The following is an 18,693-nucleotide window of genomic DNA, read 5'->3' on the forward strand; positions in this document are numbered from 1 at the left end:
TGGAGAAATCTGACTGAAATGGATTGAAGAGAGACCAGGAAGAGTTAGAGACTGTTGACAGCTTTGGAGAGCCTTAGTTACAATGGAAATGAAGACATGGGGCAGTAGCTGGTGATGGAAGAGGGTGAGTGAAAGCAAAGAATTTAGGTTAGATTTAGCAAGATACTGTTTTCTGTAATTAATTCACTGGGAAACCAAAAAAAAATATTGTATAGAATAGAAAAATACTACAATGATCATATTAAGTAAGCAAGTGTGTAAGTAGAGGTTAGCTTTTGAATAGGACATTTGTGGTGGTACATGGGGAGGTGCAAGTGTAAATCCTTGCCTGTGTGGTGGGGAGGGGTGCGTGCAAATACCACATCTGAAGGAGGGGAACATCAGGGGTCTTCCTCTATTGATGTCCACCTTCTGTTTTGAGACAAGGTCTCTCACTGAGCCTGAAGCTCGCTGTTTCCCAGCAGCAAGCTCCTGGAATACACCTGTCTCCACCCCCAATGCTGGCATTACAGGCACGGGGGACCATGCCGAGCTTTTGCATGGGTGCTGGGGATTTTTAACTTACTTCCTCTTGCTTTTACAGCAAGCATTCTTCCCACCATGCCCTTGCAGGTATAAATTCTATTAGATGAAATGATGGCTTTCTTAACTATATCATAGAGCCTTCAGTAAAAGGATTCTAAGGTTCACTGGATTGTACAGCTTTGTTGCTAGGCATTTTGCTTTTTGTGGTTCTAAGCACATAAAAACCACCTGTCTGAACGTGCTGCTGCTGTTTTCTTTTTCAGGATTAGGGGAGGTCATTTTGAGACAGAGTGTTTCTGTAGCCCCAGCTGGTCTCGCACTCAGTATGTAGACCAGGTTGGCCTTGATCTCACAGAGATGCACCCTGGCTTTGTCTCCCTAGTGCTGGGACTAAAGGTGTGCACCACCACACCCTGAGAACTGCTGTTGTTTTCTGTTGCCCTTATTGGCAAGTGGAATAATGATCTTTTAGAAAGGTGTAGCTAGGTTTCAGGCATGCCTAATTTTGCTGGCTTCTAATTATTTTTGGCCCCGTTTTGGAGTTGTTTCTCCCCTTATCTAAGTGAAGCCATATACAAATTTGCTATTACTGAGCAAATGGTTGTGGTGGTGACTCTTACAAGTTTCCTTTGATGGTGTTTAGGGGCCTTTTCATTTTTGTAACTATAAAATCTTCTGGAATTGATGTACTATACCTCACTTTTCTATTGTAAGGAAAAGAAAAAACTCATCTTTCCCTTAAAGGAGTCACTTAGAATGTATTTGTGTGTTCTGTATTTATGATTTCTTTTGAACTAGGTGTAGGATTGAATCCTGGAAGTATATTTGCAGTACCTCATATTTTCTTCAGCTGTATCACACAGTTCATTGGTCATAGTATGTCACACAACTCTAACAACCTTACAACTTTTTGTTGTTTGTTTGTTTGTTGAGACTATATCTCTGTAGCGTATACTACCTGGAACCCATGGTGTTCCTCCTTCCTCAGCCTCAGTGCTGGGATTACAGGCAGGAGCCATCACACATAGCCATCACACTATTTTTTTGAAAATAGTTTTTCTTCCCCAATTCACATCTATTTGAGAAATTCCTTTAACTGTAAACTTAAGTCAGTTTGGAACCAGGTACATATATTCCTTTGCCATGGCTGTTTGCATTTAAGATTTAATTTTTATTTTATGTGTATGAGTGTTTTGCCTGCATGTATGCAGGTGTACCACATGTGTGCAGTGCTTGAGGAAGCCAGAAGAGGGCATTGGATCCTCTAGAACCTGAGTTACAAATGGTTGTGAGCTGCCCTGTGGGTGCTTAGACCTGAACCTGGTGAAGTAAGATGTTTTTCTATTCTAAAAAGACTTAAAATTACTGTGTTTGATAGGCAAGAATGATTAATTTTTGAAAAAGAAATTTCATATACATTTTTAATCTGAATACCTGATGCCACATAAGTAAACCACAGCCTCCTTAAACTAGTAATTTTTCTCCTGAAATCATAGAATTATCTTCTTTTTATTAATGTCTTTGTTGTCTTTGGCCTAAGGGGGGAAAAAAGTAGCTAATAATTCTAGGATCTGGAGAGATGGCTCAGTAGTTAAAAGCACTGACGGCTCTTGCAGAGGAGCCAGATTCAGTTCCCAGTACCCACATGTTGGCTGATGACTGTAACTCTAGTTTCAAGCGACTCTAGTTCCAAGTGATCCAGTGCTCTCTTCTGGCTTCCTTGGACATTGCATAGATGTGGTGCATTTACATACATGCAGACAAAACTTTCATACACATAAAATAAAAATAATTTTTTTAAAAAAGAAAAAAGTAATAATTCTGTAATGGGTTTAAATGCTGGACTAGAAGTGAAGAGATCTGAATTTTTCTTTTTGTGTTAAACGTTAATAAGCTGTGTGTTTCTGGATTATGCCTTTGAACTCTTTGGGCCTTGAGTTTCCTCACTGGTGAAATGAGAACCCTGTAATAAGTTTCTTACCTGCTTTGGGTTTAAATTTTTTTAATTTGTTAGTTCTGTTATTAGTATAAGTTGAAGTTGGGCATGGTGACTCAGACCTATAATCTCTATACTTGGGAGGCTGAGGTAGGAGGATCACCATGAGTTGAAGTCCACCTTAGGCTACCTAGTGAGACAGTCGCAGTAAAGCAAATCATACAACTGTAATCCCCCCCACCAAAAAGAATCAGTACTTATTTCGCTTTATCATTTATTTTCATAGTTAACATAGTACTTTTTTTTACATACTATTTTTCTGATTTGTGTTGCTTGACTGACCCATTGTTTTTAAATACATTCCCTTCTGCTATGAAATCTATTTAAAATTCATACATATACTAATTATCTCTTTTTAATATTTACCATGTTTTTTAGTGAAAATACTTGTAATAAAGGCAATGAGACAAGGCATAAATCTAAAGAGTGAACATGTGTTGAGATTTGGAGTCATGGGAATAAAAATTGAGCTTGCATCTGTTAATAAAACCGTTGTGGTTTTGCCAATTATTATTAGTAGGGTGACCCAGAGCAAGTTATCTAACTTACTCCCAATTTCTGTATCTTTGTGATAATAATAACCACCTTTCAAGATAATTGTAATAATTAGACCTTGGCACTCTGTGACTACTCCGTCTTCTGCCCTCCTTTTAGATGAACAGCTGATTAGTGATAGGAGCCAAAACAAGGAATCTGGTATTTGGGGGTTTTTTTCTTCTGTATATTTGAAGCTACTTCCCCTTTTTTTTTTTTTTTTTTTTTTTTTTTTTTTTTTTTTTAGTCTTTTTAGATAGGGTTTCCCTGGCCTTGAACTCACTATGTAGACAGGGCTGGCCTTGAACTCAGAGATCCCCCTGCCTCTTCCTCTCAAGTACTGGGACTAAAGGCACACGCCACCCCGCCAGGCTGAAGTTACTTCCTTTTACATTGACTTTTTTTATACTTTGAAATCTTGGGGTATATTTGAATGCATTTGAGTTTGAGTATTCAAATTTTTCTCTTTTTTTTCCCTTTGAAATCGACACATTGGAGCTTTTATTTTTACATAAAGAATCCCCACCGTGCCTCAATGTCTTGCTTATAATTCAGTTCTTAACACTTTTCTTTGTAAAGGCAGGCCTTCCAAGTGTGCAGGTAAATGAAAATAATAGATTTAAAGTGGTGCATACCTAGCTAGGGTTGGTGCTTTTATGTGAGCTCGCTCTAATGTGCAGTGTGCAGAAATGTAAGTTATATAAAAGGTGAGATAGCCCTGAGTTGTGTGTTTCTCCTCACATCTTTATACTACTATATGACTGTTCTGAAGAGCATGAGCTAAATCTTCATATATTAGAAATGTAGGGGCCTAGAGAGATGGCTCAGTGGATAAGAACACTGACTGTTCTTGCAGAAGACCCGAGTTGGAGTCCCAGCACCTACATGGCAGCTAACAACTGTCCATAGCTCCAGTTCCAGGGGATCCGACAGTCTCTTCTGTCCTCTGCAGGGATTGCATGACAAGGGTGCACTTACCTACATGCAGGCAATACACTCATACACATAAAATAAAAATAATAAAATATTTTTAATAAAAGAAATATAATGCCACGTGAATTATATAACATGGTTTTTAAATAATTAAAATTGGTATCTTAGTTGTTTTGCTAAGAAACAAGAAAATGATTAGTTTGAAGAAAGTGTCATTTTTTATCTAACACATAAAGTATTTTATATCATTTGTTTTAGTTTCCTCTAATATTTTGATTGATAATTTAAAAATATTCATTTGTGGTTCTATTTTTTTGAAAGCTAACATTAAAAAGTTAATCAAGTCTTTGGTATCTATAAAGAAGTGTGTTATCTTGCAGCCAAACTTGTATCCTACTGTGGGGCTTCAGACACCAGGAGAAGTGGTTGATGCCAATTTTGGGCAGCATCCTTTTGTGTTTGATATAGAAGACTACATGCGAGAATGGAGAACCAAAATACAAGCCCAGATAGACCGGTTTCCCATTGGGGATCGAGAAGGAGAATGGCAGACCATGATTCAAAAGTAAGAGCAAAGAATTTTGAATGGACACAGTTCAAACACTGAGTACTTAAAACATTTATTCTTTTTGTATTCAAAGATCTGTATCCAGAAGTCAAGTTTAAATCCTAATTATTCTTATGTACTATTGATTATATTTTAGTCTCTCAAAAAGTAATTCAGCAATTGAAATAAAACAGTGTTGATTTAACTACATATACAGAATTAAATCTCAGTCTGACTTAACTGGATGGGGGAAATAAAGTAATGCTAGGTTATAGAAGGTAGCTCAATTCATCTGTTACCCATAGGAATAGGATTTAGCGAATTCTTAGGTTACACAATTGAACTTCAAATAATGTTGATACAAGGATAAGTTCAGAGGGATAACCTAGATCGTGTATTTTGGAATCTGATTTTGAGACATGAACTTGACTGTCTTCTGAAATAGTTCACATATGTATGGAGAAAATGAATTGTTTGCTTACTCTCACCATCAAAATGTATTGGATCATAGACAGATGTGTACATAACCATGTTTCAGGATTAGGTTAATGTGGATTGCTCTGTAAGAATATTGGGTAGTTTCTGGTTATTAGAGTCTTCTTTTTTGTTGCGTATTTTTTATCATTTAGTATTTAAGTTCAAGGAGATTATAATGGACCATATTCAAGGATCTAACCAAAGGCCTCTAGCTTAAAAGACTTTTTAAAAAAGCCTTAGGCCAGCAGATGGGTCACCCAAGACTTTAGACTTGAATTCTAGCCCCAGATCTCATATGATGGAAGGAGAGAACTGGCTCCTACAAGTTGTCTTCTGACCTTCACATGTGTACCATGGCATGTCTCTGTCTCTCTGTCTCTGTCTCTGTCTCTCTCTCTGTCTCTCTCTCTCTCTCTCTCTCTCTCTCTTAAAAATTAAAAAAAGCTGTAGTAACAATTTTTAATGCTATTTCTTATATAAGCTGTTATTAGACATTTAGAATAAGAAAAAAGGGAATGAAGACCAAGGAGCAGTGAGTAAAGTTAAGATTCCTAAGTGCAGTATAAAAACTTTTAATTAATTAATAATTTTGGAGAATGGCCAGCAACAGAGCAAAAAGTATCAGTCATACTAAAATATGAAATTATATCAGTTCTTACTTGGCCACACTTTTTTTTTTTTTTTTTTTTTTTTTTTTTTTTTTTTTTGTCTTTTTGAGACCTGGTCTGTCTTGTAGCCCCAGATGACCTGGAACTCCCTATGTGTAGACCAGGCTTGCCTCAAACTCACAGAGCTCTGCCTGCCTCTGCTTCCTGAGTGCTGGGATTAAAGGCGTGTGCCACCATACCCACCTTGACCACATATTTTTTAAAAACCTGTTTTATAAGGGAAAGTTTTTAGTGGTTTTGTTTTGTTTTGTATAATTTTACCATGGAAGCCAGCAGGAAAATATAATTCCTCTCTTTTAAGACTTTGCCAAAAGTTGAGACTTTGATCAGTAGTTCATAAAACTTGAAATAGTATAGATACAAAAATTAAATAAATACCATTAAGTTTAAAAAATCATCCTGTGGGGTTTGAGAGATGGCTCGGCACTTAAGAGCTCAGGCTCCTCTTGCAGGGGACCTGGGTTTGATGTCTCAGGACCCTCATGGTGGCTAACAACTGTCAGCATCTCCAGGTTTAAGGGATCTGATGCCCTCTTCTGGCCTCCTCAGGCATTGCATGCATGGGTGCACTTACATGTGTGTAGGTAAAACACTCATTCATATGAAAATAAAAAGTCATTTTGATTATATAATCTAGGCCAATAAAATAGCCAAGACCTTCAGACACCATTCATGTGGCACTGTCTTGAAAGGCTTTATAATCACCCTGAAGCTTCTTCAATTCAAAATTCTAATAAAGTCTTTTTGGATATTGTTTAGAGGAGATGGTGGTTGGGAGACATGCGACTGACTCTGAAAGCAGGCTGCTGCTCCCATCTCTATGACAGACCCTGGACACCAACTGGGATCTTTGTTCAGTGCAGTGAAAGAACAAACAACCCTAACTCTGAATGCCATGACCCCTATGGCCTCCAGCCATGAAAACGGAGTCACTGAGCATCAGGGCAGGTGGCAGTAGAGGAAATATTGTGGTGTGATCCTATAGCCAGGCCCTGCTTCACAAAATTAATATGAACAAGGGGAAATCCATTCTGAAAAGTTCCCTCTTAAACTAATTTGAATAATTAGACAAAATAAGATGAAAGTGTTTCTCAGAGATCTGTGCCCTTACCACCTTCTCCCTGATACCTAGTGAATCGTTACCTCCCACCACTTTCGAACTGGCTTTTAGTATCAGACAGAGGCAGGTTGAGCAGTTGAATATTTGGGGGCAGCAGGTTTTGGATTAATATTGTTGTATTACTACTTTTTGTAACTTTTGTAAATATAGATGCAAGACTATGTTTTAATTATGTAATGGCTTTGTTTGTTTGTTTATTTTGAGACAGTTCCAGCTGGCCTGGAGCTCACTATGTAGACCAGGCTGGCCTTGATCTCACAGAGATCTACCTTAGTGCTAGGATTAAAGGCATCCGCAACCACTCCCAGCCTCTTAATGGCTTTTTAAACAGAACTTTGCTCTCTCAGAAGTATGTTACTTTCTATAAATCTTGTATAGTTAATTTGCTGTGTAAAATCATCAAATTGATAAGACTGTTTCCTCACTGAATAGTCACTCCCTCATAGATTTTATTCTAGGGAGTTTTCTCCTGGGCTCATGTTAGTATTTCTCTGTTCAATATCCTGTGATCTCATCTCATTGCACTGGTGGGTGCAGAAAGTAGTTGTACTCCGGAGCACCAAGAATTTATCATCTTAAAATTGGGTATTTTAGTAAATGGCAGCATATTACTGGGACATCATATAATGAAAAAGAAATAGAAATTATGGCTAATAGGATTGAATAAGAAGAAAGTGACCATGAACCTAAGGGTAATAGGGAGCCAAGAATTAAGAAAATAAAGATCATTTAATGTCTTTGCTCCTTCAGTAATATTTACTTTAGAATAGTCTAAATGAACTGTTTTAAATTATCTTTTTGGAATATCCATGACTAGAAAAAAAATGTTATTTTCAATTTAAAGTTGGAGTTCTTAAAGCTTATTTCAAGGAGATTCATTTTGTAATACCAGATTAGACCTTGTTGACAGAGGCGTGTATTCTTCTGACCGAAAGATGTGTTTCTTCTCTTTAAGAATGGTTTCATCTTACTTAGTCCACCATGGGTACTGTGCCACAGCAGAGGCCTTTGCCAGATCTACAGACCAGACTGTTCTAGAAGAATTAGCTTCCATTAAGAATAGACAAAGTAAGGAAACTGGTGCATGGTTAATACTTGTTTTCAAATTATAACGTTGGTTTTAACTTTTAGGAAGTTAATCTTTTTTGTTTAAAACAGTATGTTGTTTGAAAATGGATGCCTCTGAATTTATTTTCATTCTTTCAGGGTTTTCTGTTGCGTCGATTGTTTGGTTTGGGGTTTTTTGGTGGTAGTAGTGGTTTTTTGTTTGTTGTTGTTTCAGTTTTTTTGTTTGTTTTGAGACATGGTCTTATGTAGCCCATGCTAGCCTTGAGCTTGGTGTATAGCTGAGAATGACTTTGAATTCCTGATCCTCCTGTCTCCGTATCCCAGAGTGCTAGAATTATAGGCCTGTGCCATCACACCACATTCATGTACATTTTTGAAGATTGGGTTTAAAGGTTCATATATGGTTGTAAATTCAGAGAGAGTTTTATAGAAATTTTAAAAGAAATGGCCTTCTCTTTTCATTAAAAATACTTCTTGGGATTTGGGGATATAAGTCATTGGCACAGTGCTTGGGTTGGTCCCCAGCACCTTGGGAGGGGGCCAGGGAAAGCTTTCTTAAGCTTTAAGAAATAATAAACATTTGATTAGAAAAAAAAGGGTTTTTTTCATAATATTTTTTAAAAATCTGTGAAGATAATTGTTTCTCTAGTTTTTAATATGTCTGAAATTCTTGGATTCTCTATACAAACTTAAAATTTTAGAAAAAGATATCAGGCATGGTGGTATACACCTTTACTCCCAGCGCTTAGGAGACAGAGGCAGGCGCATCTCTCTGAGATGGAGGCTAGCCTGGTCTACAGAGTGAGTTCCAGGCTAGCTGTGGCTGCAGGGAGACCTTGTCTCAAAATCACCAAAAAAAAATAAATAAATAAAATAAATTTTTTTTTTTTAAGAAAAAGAAATAGAATCTAACAATAATATTTTAAAGGTTCTCAGTAATTACCTTTTTTTCTGGGAAGCTATTAGAGTTGTTTATGCTTTTGTAGAAGTTAATATTTTTCTTTCTTTTTTCTGAATAGGAATTCAGAAGTTGGTGTTAGCAGGAAGAATGGGAGAAGCTATTGAAACAACACAGCAGTTATATCCAAGTTTACTTGAAAGAAATCCTAATCTCCTTTTCACATTAAAGTGAGTTTTAGTATAATGTTATTTTGTGTATTATACATGTTAAATTATCTTTATTTGTAGTTTTAATGTTAATTTTGCCTTGTCTAAGATAGCTACATATAATTGTACAATATAACACATTTAAATAGCATTTAAATTTACCTGAGGCTGAGGGTATATAGCCCAGTGATAAGCAGATGTAACACATGAAGATCTGAATTTAATCTCAGGCACTAAAAACAACAAAAATAGGAAGTACTTTTATTTTGAGGACTCTAAGCGCATGATATCTTTTCTGTCATTCTCAGTTTTAAAGTGTGACTATCTTACTTGGAAGACAGTAATCTTATTCTCATCCTGAAAAGTATGTTTTAGCCAGGTGTGGTGGCGCACGCCTTTAATCCCAGCACTCAGCAGAGGCAGGTGGATCTCTGTGAGTTCAAGGCCAGCCTGGTCTACATAGTTCCAGGACAGCTGGGGCTACAGGGAGACCCTGTCTCAAAAAAAAAGAAAAAAAAAAGAGAGAGAGAGAGAAAGAAAGAAAGAAAGAAGGAAGGAAGGAAGAAAAGTATCTTTTAGTAACTCTCTGGGTATATTGAAAAATTAGGGTAAAGTATACATAAAATTTTCTGTTTCACCCATTCCTAAGTATATTCTTTATATTGAAATACTTTTACATTTTTGTGCAGTCATCAGCCCTGTACATCTCTAGAGCTTTTACATCTTTCCGAACTGAGACTTGGTGCCCATTAAACAGTAGCTTCTCCATTCTTCCCTGTCTCCTAGGCCCCGCATGCAATATTGGTTGTTTTATGACTGGCTTAGTCACTTAGCATAAAATCCGTAAGTTTCATCTATATTGGAGCATGTGCCCAAATTCTCCTTCCTTTACTTTAAAGACTGGATAATATCCCGTCGTGTGGGTACACTGCATACTGTTTGTACACCTGTTGGTGGGCACAGGGGCTGCTTCTGTCTCTTGGTTGTTGTGACTAATTGGCTGTGAACGTGTGTTCAGGTATCCCTTTGAGTTCTGACTTGCAGTTGTGTAGGTTATTTTTACTTAAAAGTGGAATTTCTGGACCCTAACCAATTCTATGTAGCGTTTCAAAGAGCTGCATTTCTGCTTTCCTCGGTGGTTGCATCATCTGATTTTCCCGCTTGCAAGGCAGGTTTCCAATTTCTCTGTCTCATCATCAGTACTTATTTTCTGCTTTTTAGAGTATAATGATCCTAATTTGTCACTTTTAATTGGTTTTTATAAGTATTATTTTTAAAAGTTAGATGTTATTGAACATATGATTTCAACCTTTTAAGCGAAATCAAAGACAGTTTTTTTTCCTTAAAGTAAAAGTTGAACTGAAGCCTATTTTAAAGCTAAGAGGTTGGGATTGCCAGTGGGGTGAGGCCGGATGAGGAGAAGGCTGTACTGTGTATTCATAAAGGACATGTGCACCTAAAATCATGTTCTTAAATACCAACGTGGTATGTTACCAAGTATAAAAAGTTTTCAGAGTTTTAAAATGAGGTGTGTTTTAATGTTATTACAGGTGTGTATAGATTCTCATAAGTAATGCTGTTTTTGTGACTTTTGCCTTTATGCTCTGATTTTTCCAGAAAGACCAAACCTGTTGATAAACTTTTAAAATATTTTCAGAAGTCTGTTGCTGCTTCATAAAAAAATAAAAGCAGTCCATTTGATGATTATGTCTAAGTAGATTTTCTTGTTTCTTTCAGAGTGCGTCAGTTTATAGAAATGGTGAATGGCACAGACAGCGAAGTGCGGTGTTTAGGAGGCCGAAGCCCTAAATCTCAAGACAGTTATCCTGTCAGTCCTCGACCTTTTAGTAGTCCAAGTATGAGCCCCAGCCATGGGATGAATATCCACAACTTAGCATCGGGCAAAGGAAGCGCTACACATTTTTCTGGTGAGACTCAATCTTTTTTTAAAAACTCATGCCCTTCTTTAGATAGGTTTTATGGTGGTCTTTCAGTTGTGTGTACATGATCTCAAGTTTCGGATGTAAAACTCCTGTTACTAGTACCAAGAAGTAACTTTGAGAACAGCTCTCTCTGAGAATATTAGATCTTCATAAGTAAATGTCAATGTTCAAATGAATTGTCACTAAAGTCATTGACATTTAGTAATGGAAAAGTATTTGTGTGCTTAATAAAGTATGAATTTAAGTGATCTGCAGAGGCTGTGCTACTGATTAGCAAGCACAGCCGGGCTTACTGTCTGATTCATTCCTAGCCTTGCTTTTCAGCTCACCAGGCACACTCTGGCTTTTATGTTCTCTTAGGTAAAGGTCCCCTGTTGCCTTTCATGGCGTCACTTCTGATGGTCTTTTTCTAATCCTTCTCATTCTCTCTTTATCTCTTTAATGTCATGTTTCCCAACATGTAATGTTTGCTCTGTACATTTAACCTAATAAAGTAAATCTGAAAATGCTTCCATTTTATTCTCAATAAAGTAACACCTTTGTTTTTCCTCTGTCTGTCTTACTCCTGCTCCCCCTTTCAGGTTTTTGACAGTCTGCGTCCTGTGTGATGAGGACAAGATGTGCATGTCTATCTGCAGCCACCACCCCTTTAGAATATCATATAGTCACTTTAGGCTCAGACAAAGTCTGAGATTCAGTGTGTTTATGTGTAAAATATGGTGATAACATGCCACATAATGACATTTTTGTCAGCAGCAGACTATATAATAGTGTTCCATGTGATCATGATGAAGCGGAAAAACATGTATCAGATGATATTTTTGCTGTATCTTTCCTAAGTCTGAATATACACATACATACCACATTATAATTTCTTACAGCATTCAGTATAATAATGTACTGTCCAGGTTTATAGCCTATCAGCAGTAGGCTATCCCATACACTTAAGTAGGCTGGACTATCTAGGTGTGTGTAAGAATTACTCTGTGATGTTAGCACAACAATGAAATCATTAGCACATTCCTCAGAATGTGTTCTTGTTGTTAAGCAGTGCATGACTGCAGTGCCCTCAGGGATTGCGAGAATTAAATGAGATTTATAATTAAGCTAAATGTTACAGAAAATAAAATTATAGTTCACAGTGAAGTAATTCAAGGTTTTTAAAAAATTTTATTTATTTAAATAGCCCATTGACTTTCCTGTTAAAAGTGTTAAAAATAAAATCAGAGTGCTAAAGTATTATTTGCAACCTAATCAGCAAATTATTGTTTCTTTCCATTCCATGTGTTATTCCTTTCTTTTTTCTCCCCTCAGGTTTTGACAGTTGTAGTAATGGTGTAATATCAAATAAAGCACATCAGTCATATTGCCATAGTAAACACCAGTCATCCAGTTTGAATGTACCAGAACTCAACAGTATCAATATGTCAAGGTCACAGCAAGTTAATAACTTCACCAGGTAAAGTGATTTTCCGAGCTTTTGCATTCATATAAGCAGCCAAGGTGTCGAGGTCATTTTGAAAGAACTGCTGTGACCCGGACTGGCTCAGCCCCTAGAAAGTGAAAGGAGTAGGGGATCTGTTTCCTAAAGTGAAAGGAGTGGGGGATCTGTTTCCTAAAGTGAAAGGAGTGGGGGATCCGTTTCCTAAAGTGAAAGGAGTGGGGGATCCGTTTCCTAAAGTGAAAGGAGTGAGGGATCCGTTTCCTAAAGTGAAAGGAGTAGGGGGTCCGTTTCCTAAAGTGAAAGGAGTAGGGGTCCGTTTCCTAAAGTGAAAGGAGTAGGGGGTCCGTTTCCTAAAGTGAAAGGAGTAGGGGTCCGTTTCCTAAAGCTTTTTTGCTGCCTATTGTGCACAGAGGTCTTTCCTCAGTATTTTTCTCTTTTCCTGCTACTTCCTCTAGTGAGGTTATGAAAACAAAGAGCTCTGTACATTGTCTTTCTGCAATGGCAGCTCTATACAGACAGTCATATAAATGCCATTTGCTGTTTTCAAGTAAAAACATACCAGTATATTTAACTTAGAATGCTAACATAAGATAGACATATAACTAGTTTTTTCTGTGTGTATGGTTGGTGTGGGGGGCGGGGAGGTAAATGTATAAAATATTTCCAGGGTTCAAAAGAACTAACTTTATACAGAATCTTCATGTTAGCATGACAACAGTATCAGGAACCTTTTGGGTACCAAACCTTCTGCTAGCTATGTTGTCTGATTTCTAAGAGCTTTGAAAGAAAACATAACTGTATCAACATACTGTAGGCCTTGGTGTACTCATGTTTAATATTCATGGATCCTTAAATAAGTTCAGGAAGTCTAATCACTTAAATCCAAGAAGATACAAGAGCAAATTTGTGCATTCAGCCTGCCCAGTGATCTGGGAAGTGAGCTGGACCGTACTGATGTGGTTCTGTATTCGAACCACTGTTCGGCTATGTTTTCAGGGAATGTTCATCAGTGCAACACTGTGTTATTAAAGCCAGGCATGGTGGTACACGCCTTTAGTCCAAGCACTTGGGAGGCATACAGTTGGATCTTTGTGAGATCAAGACCAGCTGTGGCTACAGGGACACCCAGTCTCAAAAAATAAGAAACAACAAAGCAAGACAAAAACATTGTCTTATTCAAGAAGAACGAGCCTAACATTTGGCATGGAATTTTAAAGGAAATTTGAGTCAATGGGAGTCTGTGTTTAAAATGTGTGTGTGTGTGTGTGTGTGTGTGTGTGTTTGTGTGTTTGAAAATTTAGAGAGCAGTAGAAATTTCTGGGTTACCTGTTACACGTGACAAATCTTTTAAGAGCAGTGGTCTGAGATAGAAGATAAAAGGGAGGCCACAGACATGGCCTGAAGATGGGAGAACTTGAGGATTAAAACTCTTTGCGGTAGAGATTGGGGAGGTCTTTCACAGTAGAGCTGACCTGTTAGAGTGCATAAAGTGCAAATACTACGGCAAACGAATAACAAGTTCTGATTGGAAATGTTAATTAGTACTTTATAACTGACGTTTTAGTGTCGAGGGTTCTGTCTTATCGGATGGTAAAACTGCTGTCAGACTTTGGGTTTTTCTCATGAATGTTCTCACTACAGGAAGTTGCTCAGTTGACCTGTTATTACCTGTGCTTGGCTTCATAGTAGGCTTGATGACACAGCATCGTCCTCTGTGTGCCATAGAGAAGGAAAAGCAAGCAAATTTAGGAACTACTTTTTTATTTTTTAAGGAAAGGATTTATTTTGGCTCGTGGCTTAAAGGGATAAGATGGCAAGAAAGGCACGGTGGCAGAAGTGTGGGGCAGCTGGTCACAGGGGTCCGCAGTCAGGAAGCAAGAGAGCCATGAAAGCCGGTGCTCGCCTTGCTTTTTCCTTTCTATCTTTTTCCATGGGCAGAGGCCTGTGGAAGGTGCTGTCCACGTTCAGAGTGTCTTCTCTTCCTTCCTCCTTTATGCTTCTCTAGAAACATCTCACAAACACATCCAGAGAACTGTCTTCTGGGTGATTCTAAATCCAGTCAAGGAACTACTTTTTTAAACTCTTAAATAGTAAGAGTTATTTTGTACTTGGGTAATGGTTTTTCTGTAACAATGTTGTGAAGTAGGTAAAGGTGGTATGAACTGTTTAAACCATTTTACAGATGTATAGCTGAATATCAGAAAGTACATGGCATTTTTTTTAAAGGTCACTAATTAGGTAGTAAGTAGCAAAGCTGAAAAGATGTCCCAGGACCTCTGACTTAGGAACTTGTGCTTCCCTTGCACCTTGTGAAGTGCTCTGCCCTTCTCTTCTTGTTCAGGCTGTAAGACTCAAGTCTAGATGGCATCCAATCCAAGTTGCTTAAGTGACTCCTCATTTTCTTTGATTTATATCCCCACACCACATGTTATAGTACTCCTTATGATTAACATTGTTCCTAGCACTAATGGTGATCCCTCTGGAGTACAGGAACTACTGAGTACAGGCCATTTATTCCTGGAGGGTGATGTAATATCCTGAGTGTCCAAGCAGAGCTCATAACTCATATCTCTTAAATGTGTATGAATGGATGAGTGAGTGAATGAAAGCCTCTCAAGTATTAAATTTGATTGCAAAAAAAAAAATACAGGATTTTCATTAAGCATTGCTTTTAAAGTTTAAGGTTTGGGATTTTTTTTTCTTATTTCTTAAAGACTTATAAGATAATAAATCATCTTTTTCTTATTGAATAAGTCTGTTTTGTAGTTTGTTTTCTAGATCCTTTGCCCCCTTCTCCCTGAATCTGTTGTTGCCTTATTGACTTACTGAGCAAGAGCCTCACACACACCTGTCTACCCACATACCTCACCTCAGGTTATTAACTAGTGGTTTTATCTGTATTGATTTTTTTTTCTCTTGCAGATAAGTATATTTTACTTTTATAGTGTGAAATGTCTCTTTTTCCACATTTCCTAATTTTTATCAGTTCCATTTCTGGATTATATAAATATTGTCTAAATCATCTTAGGAGAAATCTTAAGCCAGAGATAAAATTGTCTGTTGTAAGACTGTGAATAGATCTGAAAGGGCATGTGTTGACTCCTTCATTATGTCCAAATGTAGTTAGCCTGCACAGAGGTGTCAGTACAGTGTGGGATAAGTGACAATGGAAACTGTCCAGAAACCATCTGTGACACCTATTTAAAAATGAAGGTTTGTTTCAGCTGGGCATGATGGCACACACCTGTAATTCCAGCTACTTAATGTGCACAGGCAGGCACATTACAAGTTCAAGGCCTGCCTGGTCAGCATAGATTTCATTAAAATAAAAACGAAGATTGGATAGTACTCTAGAACTATTGGCTCATAAGACGACCTGTAAGAGAATAATAGTGTTGGTCTGAAAAGGTGGGAGCAGATGAGACTTTTTTTTTTTTTTTAATAGTGTTTACTTTTGAGAGAGCATATTCTTTGGTTTTTTTGAGAAAAGGTTTCCTTGTAGTTACAGCTGGCCTGGGACTCGAGATGTAGACCAGACTGGCCTCAGTCTTACAGATACCTGCCTGCCTCTGCCTCCCGAGTGCTGGGATTAAATATGTGCACCACCGTGCCTGGACTGAGAGAGCATTTTCTTAAATAGTAAGGAATAAGACCAGAATGTTAAGACTTGTAAAAATTCTCGATATGGATTGGATAATGAGGGTGGGAAAGCAGTGCACTGGGTTCTTAGAGTGAGGGTTACTATTGGGGGTTTGGAAAGTGAAGTTTTCCATTAAATGCTGGAAATAAATCCTGGGAACACTGGAAAGGGTTGCTGGGGAGACTCTGGAACAAGAAAGAAGTGCAAGTGTGTGTTTGAAAAATAGTTGAAAGTATTATGGCAGAGTGGGATTTCTCCATTGATGTAAAGTCACAAAAACCACTACACTTTGGCACATGTACCTTTTTCCTCCCTCATCTCCAGGAGTGCAGATTTGTTAAAGCTCAGTTATGTTTAGATTTGATACATTTGAGATTTAGTTAGTTAAATACCTCATTTCCAGATTGCTATTGCCTTATGAAATTCATTTCTAGTAGGCTACATAGTTATGTAGTAATTTATTTTAAAGTAAGCTAAAAATCTATTTCTAAACTTCAGGTTGTGTTTTTCATTTTCAGTAATGATGTAGACATGGAGACAGATCACTACTCCAATGGAGTTGGAGAAACGTCATCCAATGGTTTCCTGAATGGTAGCTCTAAACATGACCACGAAATGGAAGACTGTGACACCGAAATGGGTCTGCAGTGATATTTCTTACATTCTTTAATAAAAAATGATGGCTACAAGGTTATATTTTTACTTGTACTGATTCACAGCTAATGAGAATAAACCAAATTTAAAAATTAACCAAGTGTCACCTAAGCACTCTTGGGAGAGTGGGTTGCTCCTGAAGGGAAGTGCCAGTTCACTTCAGCTTCAGTGGGTCCTCAGTGCCTTAGGAGTTCGGCCCTTAGGATTGAAGGTTGGAGATAGAAAATGTTTTCACATGCATTTCAGTATAGCCAGTAAAATCAAATGGCTGGAGTTATGTTGTAAATTTCAACTAAACGGAATCTCTTAAATTTATTAAATGCAAATGTGTGGCATGCATAGCACTGTACGACCTCTCCCACTTTAAAAAAAATGATTTCATGATATATTTGAATATATCATTTTATTTTATTGATAATTTATGTAAAGTTAGCAAACAGCTTTATCAAATGGAGAAGGAAAATTGCTAAAGCTTATAATAATTGTTAGAATTCCCTGGCAATATTAGTTTTCTTAGTACTTTTAAGACTGAAATAAGTTGTTTAAAGACAGCAGAGTTTTATTCTGCTGGATATAAGCCGTCTCTGCCTCCGAAGAGAAATTTAGACATAGTGGTTAAAAGCAGAGATTCTGGAGCCAGATTACCTGGATTTGATATCTGTGACTGCCACTTACTAGCTGTTTGACCTTGGACAAAATTCTTAGCTGCTCTGTGCCTCAGTTTCTTCATCTGTAAAATGGGTAAAATAATAAATCTGTGTCATTGTGAAGAGTAAATGAGTTCATCTGTGAAATAGCAGCTAAGTGTATTGAGTACTTTGTAAATATTAGTAATTTTCCTCATCAGCCTATGAATGCTCTTATTGATAGTGGTTTTTATGATTACAGTATTGCTGATTACTAATTATTAATCAAGATATATAACACAAAAATACTTCTAAAAGTAACATTTCTCTAATAGTGTAATTATCCTTTTTAGTAAGGTATCTGTTTCTAGTGGGCCTAGGTTTCCAGGAACACTTTATTCCATTTCTGTTTTATATCAGCCTGAGATGGAATTATTGCCTTTTTTATAAAACTCTTGTTCCATTATAGTTTTAAGGAATTCCACTTACCCTTCATAGTGGTTTTGTTTTTAATATACACTAGACCTGCTCTAGTGCACTGACAGCTGTCACCTTTCAGCTGTGCACTAAACATTGGGTCCCAGACATTTGACTTTATAGTTGTTAGCTACAGGGTTCCAGATTAAATGTTTTTAAATCTGTGTTTAGCAGCCAGGCATGGTGATACATATGCCTATAATCTTGGTACTTAGGCCAAGGCCAGCCTGCCAAGACTCTGTCTGAAATACACATGTGCATATCTGTGTGTAGATGAACTACTAGGAAGTAGTTATTGAATATACAAAACATTTCAAGTTCTCATTTTTGTTCCTTGTTGTTCTCCATTCCCTAAGTAGTGAAATATTTATTTTTCTTTCAGAAGTTGATTCGAGTCAGTTAAGACGCCAGTTGTGTGGGGGAAGTCAGGCCGCCATAGAAAGAATGATTCACTTTGGCCGAGAGCTGCAAGCAATGAGTGAACAGCTGAGGAGAGAATGTGGCAAGAACACAGCAAATAAGAAGATGCTGAAGGTGAGAGTGTGTTTGCTTTCCATCTCTGTGACAAAATAAAAGGAGAAAAGTTTATTCAGACTCCCTGTGTTAAAGGTTTCAGCCCATCCTCACTTGGCTCGACTGCTTCTGGATCTGGTGAGGCAGAACATGTGGGAGAGCAGGAACATGGGGTAGAGCGGGGAACATGTAGGAGAGCAGAGCTTTTGAGCTCATTGTGACCAGTTAGTAGAAAGGAGAGGAAGGGACTAGAGACAAACTCTACCCTTTGCAAACATACCTCCGGTGACTGACTTCTTCCAAGTAGCCACAGTTTTCAGCACTTTCCAGTAGCCCATCAAGCTGTGCATTCATCATATTAATCCATTGATGAGGTTAGAGTCCTCACGGTCCAGTCACCCCCAGCAACTCCACTTCTACA

At 37.6% G+C, this 18,693-nt stretch overlaps 1 protein-coding gene across 1 annotated transcript in view; it reads left to right on the forward strand.

Annotated features, from left to right (window-relative positions):
* The window catches only part of Ranbp9 (RAN binding protein 9), a gene marked incomplete at its 5' end in the record, with an annotated part of 100,634 nt that overhangs the window by 68,479 nt on the left and 13,462 nt on the right, over positions 1 to 18,693 (forward strand). Inside the window, 7 exons of the mRNA XM_008831678.1 lie at positions 4,369 to 4,553; positions 7,756 to 7,868; positions 8,888 to 8,996; positions 10,713 to 10,903; positions 12,233 to 12,377; positions 16,521 to 16,642; positions 18,142 to 18,293. Of these exons, the coding sequence (XP_008829900.1) occupies positions 4,369 to 4,553; positions 7,756 to 7,868; positions 8,888 to 8,996; positions 10,713 to 10,903; positions 12,233 to 12,377; positions 16,521 to 16,642; positions 18,142 to 18,293 (1,017 nt within the window). The remainder of the gene's footprint in view (positions 1 to 4,368; positions 4,554 to 7,755; positions 7,869 to 8,887; positions 8,997 to 10,712; positions 10,904 to 12,232; positions 12,378 to 16,520; positions 16,643 to 18,141; positions 18,294 to 18,693) is intronic.

The sequence above is a fragment of the Nannospalax galili genome, unplaced genomic scaffold (genome assembly GCF_000622305.1).
Source record: "Nannospalax galili isolate Female #2095 unplaced genomic scaffold, S.galili_v1.0 scaffold72, whole genome shotgun sequence".
In the NCBI taxonomy this organism is placed as follows: Eukaryota; Metazoa; Chordata; class Mammalia; order Rodentia; family Spalacidae; genus Nannospalax; species Nannospalax galili.